General features: G+C 41.1%; 1 protein-coding gene across 1 annotated transcript; it reads left to right on the forward strand.

The window, feature by feature from the left end:
- Positions 1 to 2027: 2027 nt before the first annotated feature.
- LOC140949528 (ATP-binding cassette sub-family C member 4-like) lies at positions 2028 to 9266 on the forward strand. The gene is made up of 6 exons (XM_073398689.1): positions 2028 to 2570; positions 4027 to 4406; positions 5093 to 6429; positions 6841 to 7411; positions 7889 to 8025; positions 8370 to 9266. The coding sequence occupies exons 1-6, from the start codon at positions 2028 to 2030 to the stop codon at positions 9251 to 9253; spliced, it is 3852 nt and encodes a 1283-aa protein (XP_073254790.1). The 3' UTR covers positions 9254 to 9266.
- Positions 9267 to 12160: the final 2894 nt, after the last annotated feature.

A 12160-nucleotide genomic window follows, 5' to 3' on the forward strand; every position in this document is an offset into this window, starting at 1 on the left:
CTATTCTAATTAAGACTTCACGTTACGACGACACCAATTTATTATTTTAGTATTGTTATAAAATAACTGACAATAGAATTAATAGCGTGCTGTAAAGTTATCTGTTTTGAATAGTTTTTTACTGATATGAAATGATATTCTTCAAATAACATCAACAGAAATTTGATTCAATAACTAAAAAAACGTCGATTCACGGCGATAGCTCCCGATTTCGCTATGTAATTCTGGCTTGATAAGCAAAGAAGAAATACATGCATAAAATGCCTTTACAACCGCCTAGAATTTTTTCTTAACCGTGACAGATGGGCCAATCTGCTTGTTTTTCCAGTAAAATCCTCTTTGTAGTTATATTCGGATAGGAAATCACGTGCGTGTCAAAAGCTCGGGTGTTGCCCCGTGGTTGGCAAATGCCCGACCCTCGGGCAGCGCAAAATTTGCTAATGCCCCATCCCTGGAACCGACAAGGAGGGCAAATACCCTGCAGTAGCGCGAGAGGGCGGGGTCTGGACTGATGCTTAATGTCAATACGCTCAAACGTTGTCGGCGGCTTGCTGAAGCCGTGAACGATTGCTGCGTATGCTCTGTTTTCAATTATATCCCAGTCCTCCACGGCCGAGTGACGCACGCTGCAGTGGCGGGAAAATGACATGCTGCACGAGAGACCCGGAAATTTCGCCTAATCTCCACTTCATCCATCGTCAGAACGTCTTCAATCCACTCGATTGATTGCTTGCGAACTTTTCGTCGAGGTTTCCGCACAGGTTTCGTAACAGCCCAGCACTAACCTTGACCGAAATGTTAATTTGAAACGAAAAAGACAGGGTAAAATATGGCGATTTTCCTGACCAAAGCGAACCTTTTTGCTTTTTTGCTCGTGTCGCTAATTACGCAAGGCACCAAAACAAACTACGTTATCATTGGACCGGTCTGGCCACAAAACTAAGCCGTGAAACCATTAAAACGAGCACTTCGCGTCTTATGTAAATCGTACCCTTATAAATTGTCCCTTTCGCGTCTTACGTTATCCGCGGCTTATTTTCTCTCGTATAAACGGCCCTAATACAAATAATTCACCAAAGGCGCGTTTTCGGTTCAGGCAGTCAAACTTGTTTTTATACTTTTAAAGTGATCGAATTTTCTCTCTGATTTCTTTTGGAATTAAACAATACCTGTCATTAATATATAGATTTAGCCAGGGCTAAAATCGAAGCTCTCTTAGCTTACTCAAACAAAATGTAAAATCGTGTAATGCTGAAGAATCGGTGAAGACAACGGGAACGGTGAAAAACAGCAACGTTAACAATAGGTCTAGCTAGCAAAACAATAACCTTGCACGTGCACCACACACTTCTTGGACATTTCTTTGCCGTTAATTTGCACCACTACAGCGTGAAACTTCCAGAAACTTCCTAGTTACTTGTTTTATGGAGAAAATGTCGTATGTGTTCCTGTTCACTTATTTTTCACTTTCATTTTCACCTTGGTGACTGCTAGCATTTTTCATTTGCACCGCCGCTATAAAATTTTCATGCTTTTGTTCCAATGAAATTGGTCTCCGTTTTTTCTTAATTCTCGCTCTAGCTCTTTCTCTGTTTCCGACGTTAATGTAGATATTAAAATTTAGTGGAAAGAAAAACTTGGCTTTGTTGTTTTATTTTTCTCTTTTAAAGTCCGGATGGCCATGTGATTTACCGCCGAAACGTGTAGGGTGCTTGAAATGCAATATTTCAACCCAGCTTACATGAAGGGGTGGACGTACGGACGGACGATTTTGTCAGAACCAAAATTTCTTGGATGAATAAATAACCAGATTTTCTTACTCACGGTGCTCCGCTACCCGAGCTCCGCTGTAATGCTTGAAAGTATTTTTGAAATCCTTGTAGAGGACAAATAATGCAACTTTATATGCAATCTTCCATCTGGCTAAAACGCGACGAAATTATTTGAATGTTTCTATCTCTGACTCTCTTTCCCTTTACTCAGCTTAATAGCTTGCCTTGGCATGGGTTTATAAAATCAGTTCAAAGATGGCCGAAAAACCTGGTTACGAAAGTCTACAACAGATGAAATTAAGCGACAACCCCAAAGAAGCCGCAAATGTTTTGTCCGTCCTCTCATTCTCGTGGATGAATAACGTTTTTGCGGTTGGTAATAGACGTCCTCTCGAGAACGATGACCTTTTGCCTTTAATCAACGAAGACAAAACTCAACCTTGTACCAAAAAATTGATCCAAGCGTGGAACATAGAGAGCGAGACGCGTGGAAATCTAGAGAAGCATTTGTTGTTCAGATCTTTGGTTAGCATGTTTCCCTGGACTGATTATGCGTTCTTGTCGATAACTGCTTTTATGGTTGGTGTGCTAAATTCTCTACAGCCAGTGTTCTTGAGTTTCCTGTTACCTGCGTTGATATCTCCCTCGCCTGAAGGGAGATCCCGGGCTTTTCTTTACGCCACTGGGATCTGTTTTGCTTTGCTTGTAAGAATACTAGCTGGACAACAGTACGCCTACAGGAGTTCATTGCTGTCGATTCGGTGGAAGTCAGCAGCTATGGGAATGCTCTTTCAAAAGGTATAACTAGATATTAAACTGAGCAATTTCGCAACGCTTTGGCCTCCATTGGAGCTGTACCACCAAGCAAGACAAATTGCACGTGACCTTCCGTTGCGTAAAAACTCCTGCAAATTTGCCTGTCTTCTCTTACAATGCGTCAAAGAATTTGCTGCAGCGCTGCCGTAATCTTTAGGATTTCGCTTGCTTCTTGGGACGCCTCTTCTGTAAAGAAAACGTTGCAAAGCATGTTAATTCCGATTCAGGAAGAGTTATTCTTGTTAAGGTTTAGTGCAACTTGTCTTCTAACAAAATTTCGAGAAAAAATTGGAAGAAAAAATGGCTAGTGTGAACAAGGCTTGTACTGGATACATGTGGTTTGCTCCGAGATCCGATTGGCTTATGTTTAGATTGTGTGTGAGATTGGGTGGATGAGTATCCAATTGCACCATGAGACTGTTTTGAGAGAGGAATAGAAGTGTGACGTCACGTTACCTTGGCAGCAAATTTCGGGATCACAACAATTTAATGGGGAAATTAAGCAACGACGACGGTGACGGCAACGAGAACGGCAAAAAAACAAAAACTTTGCACGTGCATCTCGCTTTTTTGTACATTTCTTAGCCTTCGCTGCAAGACCGTGACATGAAACTTCCTAATTTCACGCGCCTGCTTTATGGAGCATACAACACAAAAATTATCTCTTTCCTTTTTTTACCCTAAATACGGTCCTTTCGGATTCAACCCCAGAAAGTTTCGCAAATATTTTGACAAATTGAATGAAATTGAATAAGATCGATTAAGTTTGAAACGGTGCGAATTCACTTTTTAAGTGACGTTTTTGGTTTGTTGTCATCCAGAAATTTTGCTACCATGGCAACGTGACGTAACGACTTCTCTTCTCTCTAAAGGAACCCACAGCATCCCCAAAACAGTGCCATGGTGCAATTCGTCACCTACCCAGTCTAGTAGAAAATTGGTCAAGTTCTGGGCAGTTTTGATTCAACATGGAATGAACGAGACACTTGAAATTTGCCATATGCTCAGATTCTTCATTCACCCTGCAAGCAAAGGCCGTTCGTTTTCCAGCTTATCGAGGAGATGCGTATGCACCCAAAAATATAGAGCGTTTTCACATGACGTCACGGCGGCCTTACTGGTTTTCCAGAACAATAAAACGGCAGCCATGTTGGTGTTCCAAACCAATCCTTTGGGAGTTGAACGCTTTCTTTTGTTCCAATAACTTTGCATAGATGCTGTCCACTTGAGTGAAAACGCTCTATACAGCGATGACGGAGAACGCCCTTCAGATTTAGACTTGAGCATTGCGCAGAAGCCCAAGTAATGAATATTGTATATTACTGAGGGTTACTGACAAACCTGACGAGCAGTGATATGGACGAAACAGCTGTATATAGCCAGCACAGCAGCAGATACTAACATAATGAGTCGTTTCTGATTTTCCTTTTTTCTGAAGGTTTTGCATCTCAGACAGGTGGATTTGGCAGCGTTTACAAGTGGTTACATATTGGATCTTGTTTGTGGTGATCTACAGCGCATCGATAAATCGTTTATAAGCTTCATGCACCTGATAGAAGGTATCACTGGAACGTTGTTTTTGTCGTTATTCACCTGGTATTTGTTCGGGTGGAAGCCTTTGACCTGCCTGGCGTTCCTGTTGTGCTTAGTTGTCTTTTACAGTGTAATGGGTAGCCTGTGCTGCAGGCTTCGTTCAAGAATTGCTGCCATCACCGATGATCGTCTGCGAATAATGAATTCTGTTATTTCTGGGATTCGGGCAGTAAAGATGTACGTTTGGGAATGGATGTTTGAAGAAAGAGTGAAGAACATACGAAGGTAATACCTTAAAAAAATCTGGTATTCTTCTGTGTCAAAGTTGGATTTAAACATGCAATGCAAAAATATACTTTAAAATGATACTCGCTCTCTCCGTCCCCACTCTTCAGAGAAGTTACTGTCTTGTGAAAGCACAGTAAAAAACGCGGCAAAGATAATAGAAGATTTGGTGTGTCGAATGATCGATAGGCAACCTTTTGCAGGGAGACTAAAGAAAGTCGCTGTAGATATCTTGACTGAATCTTTTTTTCTCTCTCATCTGGTGAGATCCAAGTTACGGCCCTGAGTCAGTATGAAAATGACATACACAGACTAACTTGTGTCCAAAAATACAAGCAACTCTGAAATTTGGTTACTTCATTTTAGACACAATTATTTGTAATTTCCATATGACTTCATGTTAGACAAATTGCTTGCGTCTAACTGATCATAAGGATCAGGGCGAGGGGACACTTAGTCATGTCCTGCAAACAAGCCCACACTCAGCTCATCTTTCAACTGCATCTTAGTTTATAATTCCCGCGGCGCTTTTCAAGTAAATAGATAGTCGCGTTTCTAATAATCTACAAAACTCCTCTTCCTTAAAGAAAATATTCATCCCTTTAACGCAAAATCTATCTCTTGTCTCAAGGAAGAGACTCTTTTAATATATAATTTAACGTCATCTCTTTTAATTAAACCAACAGCTGTGAAATGGAGTTAATACGCTGGAAGAGCGCCATACTGGCTTGTAATGCTTCATTACTCTACACAGTAAGACCAATAGCCATTTTCATTTCCCTGGTAACGTTAGTTGCTACAGGAACACCACTTTCTACATATAACACGTTCATAATTTTATCAGTTATAAGCGTATGGAGAGTTGCTATTTGTTGGAGTATACCACAGCCTTCGATTGCCCTGGCCGATTTTTTTGCCGGGCTTGAACGAATTCAACATTTCTTGGAATTTAATGAAAGAAAGTCTCATGAAAAACTTCAAACAACCTTTTCAAACAGGCAAACAAGCAAGGAAATTGTTAATGACTTCCATTTGATTAACGGCTGTCTGATTCAAGACGACAAAAATAGCAAAGGTGACAGTCATAACGACACTTCTCATGAAGGAAACAACAAAATTAGGCAAATAACCGCTTTAGATGGATACAAAAGCGTAACACTACATAACGTACATTGCGCTTGGAATAGCAGTAAAGTTTACCCCGTCTTAAAGTCCGTGAGTCTGTCGATAAAAGGTGGGGATTTAGTTTTCATCACCGGCCATGTGGGATGCGGAAAGTCTTCACTGCTCTACGCCATCCTAAAGGAATTACCACCCTCCAGTGGCCGAGTATCATGTAATGGAAGGATTGCCTATGTTGGTCAGCAACCCTGGGTATTCTCTGGCACGGTACGATATAACATTCTGTTTGGTCAGGCATTTGACTCGGTCAGATACAACACGGTACTGGAATCATGTGACCTGCTTGAGGACATACAAAGATTCCCGGATGGAGATATGACTGGAATTGGTGAGCACGGCGTTATGCTAAGTGGAGGCCAACGCGCCCGCGTGGCCCTTGCTCGTGCATTGTACACCAACGCAGATATTTATCTGTTAGATGATCCTTTAAGCGCTGTTGACCCTAAAGTTGGGAGATACATTTTTGAAAAGTGTATTCTTGGCGCGCTCGGTGATAAAACCCGTTTGATGGTTACACACACTCTTCAGCTATTAGAAGGAGCGGATCGTGTAGTTTTGATGAAAGAGGGCTCCGTTATTACGGAAGGGAGTTACGAAAATCTCTTGAAAGAAGGGCACAAGTTGCAATGGCAAGAAACGGGTAGCCTTACGGGTGCAGAAAGTTGCAAACGTGCGGTTATCGGTTCGCATGTGACGGAAGATGTAAAGTCGTCTGGCTTAGAATCAGATGAAGATCGATTGATTGGTACCGTGTCCTGGAAATATTACTGGAGGTACCTGAGAGCTGGACTTGATCTCAAGTCTCTTGTTGCTCTGTCCCTTTTTTGTATCCTTGCTCAAGGTAGGTCACGACCATAACCCGTTTTAGTCCAAGATATTTTATTTTCTTGTTCCCAATGAGACGTCGGAGACGCTGATTCAAAATTCATTCTCAAGCGATCGGAGGGCTTTTATTCAGGTATAGTTAAAATAAGTCCCTCAAAGACAGTTAGCAAACAGTGGAAAGTTTTTTAATGTAATACGTATACAGCTGAATCAAAAAAGGTTGCTTTAGTCATTGGTTATTAGGCATTGGGCATTTGGGCATATGGAACAAGGCAATGATTTACCTGAGTGACCACCAAACAATAGCTTCCCAATGCGCAATTCCCAACGCCCAAAGCAACCTTATTGAATCAGATATATATAGCTAAGACTTCAGCCACCATAAATGTTTGACTCACAGGGCTTTGTATTGCAATCTCTTAAACAGGCTCACTCATATTCCCCGATTGGTGGCTACTGCAAATCACGAGGAAATCACAAGATCAAAAGAAGCAGCTAGACAGCTTTTACATTTTCGCAGGACTCGTAGGAGGAGAATTTTTTCTGTCAATCTCACGAGCGGCCTTCCTCTTTGTCGCGCTATTAGACTCTTCTGCAAATCTACACGACTCTATGCTGCAAGCTGTTCTAAAAGCTCCCGTCTTTTTCTTTGATACAAACCCGTCAGGAAGAATATTGAACAGATTTTCAAGGGACATTGGGATTATGGATGAACTGTTGCCAGACGTGTTTGTAGATTCTACTCAACTCATTTTGTTCTGCGTTGGTTCGGTTGTTCTCCTTTCCGTTCTTAACCCCTGGGTTTTGGTGGGGGCCACCCCACTTATAGCCATGTTTATTTTGATTGGCAATTATTACATGAAGACGTCACGTGAGTTAAAGCGGCTTGAAGCTCTCAACAGGAGTTCAGTTATCTCCCACTTTTCTGATACCCTGGAAGGACTGGTGACTATTCGCGCTTATGAGAGGGAAGGCGCTTTTATGGAAGAGTTGTTCAGGTTTGTTCGTGGCGCTTATTAAAATCTTCAAAAAGCATTAAGATGTAAAAAAGGAATAAATATTTAACAGACTCTTTAATTAAATATACACCTAGCAGAACACTCCGCTCTACAAACAAGTGATTGCAAGTAGTCCCTAAGTGTAATCTCGAGTCCTATGGAAAGCGCGCGTTTTCAATCATTGCCCCTCACTCTGGAACAATTTACCAGACCAAATAAGAACTACAGAAAGCTTGAGTTCTTTTAAGAATAGAGTTAAGACCTTTTTATTTAGCCGTATATATATATATATATATATATATATATATATATATATATTGTTGTTTTTGTTTTTGTTCTTGTTTAAGTAACCCTGTTAGGCGTCATTGGTTATCGAGTGAAATGGCGCCATATAAATAACTTATTACTATTATTATTATGAAAAGGAAGGAAAAAACAAAAAATTGCCAAGACTATCTTTGACCGTTTTCTTTTCAGATGTCAAGACAGCCACAATCAAGCGTGGTTCATGATTCTCTCTGGAGTTCGTTGGCTCGGATTTCGCCTTGACATGCTGTGCTTTTTTCTCGTTACTTTGGTTCTGTTTGGGCAGCTGATAATGGAGTCTGAGCCAGGTGAAGTTTGCACGCTTTGCAGACCTCTCTTTTTTTCAGTAATTTTGCTATTAAGGGTTTAATATTTGGGGAAAAATCTCGATCCCGAGTTCGCTTTTCTTTCGAACATCGAAGTGCTGACCGCAAAAAAAGGGGTTTTAGATTCATTGTGCCAAGGACCTAATTTTATGACCAGATCAGCAAGCGCGTGAGTTTGCCGACTTGTCTCCACTTTAGAGAAAACGAGATTTAGAAATAGACTGCTTCCAATCCGGCTATAACTGACTCAGGGAATCAAGAAGCTTCATAGAACAGATGTTAGCAATTATTTTGAATTAAATGTTTTTTTGTCCTTTCTCCATTAGGTGTAACCGCTTTGTCACTGGTGTACACGCTTCAGCTGGTTGTAGACACGTCACAGTTTGGAGTCATTCAGTGCTCTGAAGTGGAAAGTTTTATGACGTCAGTGGAACGCGTTGTGACGTACACCGAGATTGAGGAGGAGCCTGGATACCAGATCCAGTGCCGGCCCTCTCGTGAATGGCCCGACAGAGGGGAAATACAATTTCGTGGCATCAGCCTTGTTTACTACCAGGGTGGGCCTGAGGTGCTGAGAAACCTCAGTTTTACTATTCAGGCGGAAGAGAAAGTAGCAATTGCTGGCCGCACGGGAGCAGGGAAGTCCTCCATTGTTGCCGCGCTTTTTCGCATGCCTGAGGCAACGGGTGAAATCATCATTGATGACGTCAGCATCAACAGCATCTGCCTCCAAAATTCACGTCGAGCGATTTCAGTTATTACCCAAGATCCTATTCTATTTACCGGCTCACTTCGCATGAATTTGGATCCCTTTGACGAGTACGGAGACAATGAATTATGGGATGCACTGGAAGAAGCGAGTCTTACAGCCATGGTGCAAAAATTGCCATGGAAACTAAGCGAGGAAGTAAGGGAAGGCGGAATCAACTTCAGTGTTGGAGAAAGACAACTTCTATGTCTGGCTCGTGCATTACTGAAGAAAAGCAGGATTATTGTCATGGACGAAGCAACAGCAAACGTCGATTACGAAACAGATCGAGTTATTCAAGAAACCATACGAGCAAAGTTCAAACAATGTACGGTTATCACGATCGCTCACCGACTAAACACTATCAAAGATTGCGACCGAGTGTTGGTTCTAGATGACGGAGGTATTTTAGGTTTTGACAGACCTGAAAACTTACTGGAAAAAGAAAGTTACCTCTTTTAAAATCACTGATTAGAATAGGTATTTTATATAATTATTCAGAGCTACCAAACAACTCCTTGCTAAGAAAGAGGAGTTTTCGTTTCCTAATTATCAGGACAAATCAAAACTAGCCAATGACATCGGCGGTTTTTTCGTTCGAAAGGTAGATAGAATTCGTTTTGATATTGATGCCGTAGACATCGATCCAAGCGCCTGCAATGCGCTACCTCCTGATCAGGAAGTAGATGATGCGCATGCTTTTCATTCCTTTCAACCACTCTCGGAAAACGACGTCTCTGCGCTCATCCGTAAGTCTGCTAAGAAGTCCTACCCATTGGACCCGATGCCAACTTCTCTGCTTGTTGGCTGCCTTGACGTGCTGTTGCCTGTTATTTCACGAATTATGAATCTTTCGCTATCATGCGGCCATTTCTCTGAGGAATGGAAGGAAGCTCTGGCTACTCCGATCCTTAAGAAACTTAGCCTAGACCCGACGCAGTTGAATAACCTTCGCCCTGTCAGTAACTTGGACTTTATATCAAAATTGACAGAGCGCGCTGTTTTCGACCGAATTCACAGTCATATGAGTCGATTCGCCCTTTATCCAACCTCGCAATCCGCTTACCGAAAGGGTCACAGCACAGAAACATCGCTACTGAAGGAACAAAACGACATTCTCATGAATATGAATTGAAAGCATGTAACTCTTCTAGTTCTCCTAGATTTGAGCGCAGCGTTTGACACTGTTGACCACAATATCCTGCTTGCTCGTCTTAAGACAAGTGTCGGCATTAATGGCACCACCCTTAATTGGTTTACGTCTTATCTTAACAACAGGTCGCAACGAGTCTCGCTAAATGGCTTTACATCTGACAGTTTTAAGCTTCCTTATGGCGTTCCAGAAGGATCGTGTCCGGGGCCATTGTTGTTTACCATTTATTCCAGCAAACTGTTTGAAGTCATCAAATACCATCTACCTGAAGCACATGCCTATGCTGATGACACTCAGCTTTACCTGTCGTTTAGTCCTGACACGGCTACTAATCAGACTGATGCGGTCATTGCCATGGAACGCTGTATATCGGACATTCGTACGTTGACGCTTACGGATAAGCTCAAACTTAATGATGACAAAACTGAGTTTTGTTGATTGGTACAAAACAACAACTTTCCAAAGTAAATGTTGATTGCCTTACCGTAGGAAGCATTGACGTTACTCCTGTCACTGTGGCAAGAAATTTAGGGACATGGTTCGATTCTAACTTGAATCTCCAGGAACAGATCCACAAAACTTGTAAATCTGGGTTTTTTCCAGTTATACAATATTCGGCGTATCCGAAAATATCTGTCCCAGGAGTCTGCACGAACTTTGATCCATGCCTTTATCATTGGTCGTATAGATTACTGCAACAGCCTTCTATTTGGTTTACCCTCTGTTCATCTACTTAAACTGCAACGCTTGCAGAATGCAGCTGCTCGGCTTATATCTAATGTCCCTCGCTACAGTCACATAACACCAGTCCTATGTTCGTTACATTGGCTTCCTGTCAAATTTCGTATTGATTTTGAAATACTTCTTTTTACTTTTAAAGCTATCTAAGGTCATGCGCCTGGTTACTTGATCGATTTGATTGCTATTAAAGAACAGCCCCACTATAATCTCCGTTCAGCTAGTGGTCTTATCTTAAAGTATCCTAGTTTAAAACTGAAAAAGACTTTAGGGGATCGTGCTTTTTCATCTGCTGTCCCTAATTTATGGAACACTCTGCCCCTTAACATCCGTCTTGAGGACAATTTTGAACGTTTTAAATCTTTACTTAAAACCCATCTTTTTAGACTAGCTTTTGATATGTAATTTTTTTAACCTACTATGTAATATATTTAGTGTTTTTTATATTTATTTAATTTTTAGCGTTGTTTATTCTTAGCCTTAATTATTTTGCTCATTTTAGCTTTTATTTTCTTTTAACATTTACGTGTTGTCACGCGCTTTTGATCATATTTGCATGGAAAAGGCGCGTTATAAATTTTTAATTATTATTATTATTATTATTATTATTATTATTATTATTATTATTATTATCATTATTATTTGTTTGCCCAAAATGCGGTTCTACCCTGGCAAAATGCTCAATCTATAATGAAGCTTCAAAGGGGGCTTTTCTTCCCTCATTCCCACCTGCGGCTAAAAGGTTTTGTGTACATTGTTGAGGCCAATAATCACCTTACTTTAGCATCGTTGCACATTAATTTCTGTCACGCGTACGCAGAGCCTTTGTGCCATGATACGTGCGTCAAGTGCAGTGTGGCATTTCCACTCGTAAATGACCCAGCTTAGCCTGAGAAACAAACTACCGACATTTCGCGACGTCACCACTGGTTTCCCCACCAAGTGACGTCTGAGAAACGAGCGCAGAAATTCCATACTGATGACGTGTCACTACCCAGATCTGGGTAGCACCTCTGATTGGTTGAAAATTTGCTTTCACCAATCAGAAATAATTCCAAGATCTGGATAGTGACGAAATCAAAATCCATCCCCGGTGGGACCGGAAGTAGCTCTCACTACGGGGGTGTATACTGGCAAGTTATGGAGTGAAATACCTTGTAAAAACTCAGGGTTCGTGCTGAGCAGCAATTTTCAGCAATTTTCAGACCTGAAAAACGTCTGGAAAATGGCGATAAAGTCTGCAAAAATAGAAAAAATCTTGATTTTTTCTAAAGCAACAACAAATACTGTTTTATAACTGAACTTTTTTTCGTTTCGGTCAAATCTTCTTCTTTTCGCCCGTATGTTTTCAGCCTATATGTATCATGAAAAAAGCTTTGTTCCTGCGTCTTGTAAGGTGTCTATTGATCACTGACCTTTTTGATAACCTTGAGTCTGGAAAAAGAATTTATTGTTTCGGGAAAAAGTCTGGAAAAAGT

The sequence above is a fragment of the Porites lutea genome, chromosome 10, assembly GCF_958299795.1.
Source record: "Porites lutea chromosome 10, jaPorLute2.1, whole genome shotgun sequence".
Classification (NCBI taxonomy): domain Eukaryota; kingdom Metazoa; phylum Cnidaria; class Anthozoa; order Scleractinia; family Poritidae; genus Porites; species Porites lutea.

Excerpts from the sequence above, each read along its gene's own strand:
- LOC140949528 (XM_073398689.1), top strand. The coding sequence starts at position 2,028 with ATGGCCGAAAAACCTGGTTACGAAAGTCTACAACAGATGAAATTAAGC. Across the intron at positions 2,571-4,026 it reads TGGGAATGCTCTTTCAAAAG|GTTTTGCATCTCAGACAGGT; the intron begins GTATAACTAGAT and ends TTTTTTCTGAAG. Across the intron at positions 8,026-8,369 it reads GATAATGGAGTCTGAGCCAG|GTGTAACCGCTTTGTCACTG; the intron begins GTGAAGTTTGCA and ends TTTCTCCATTAG.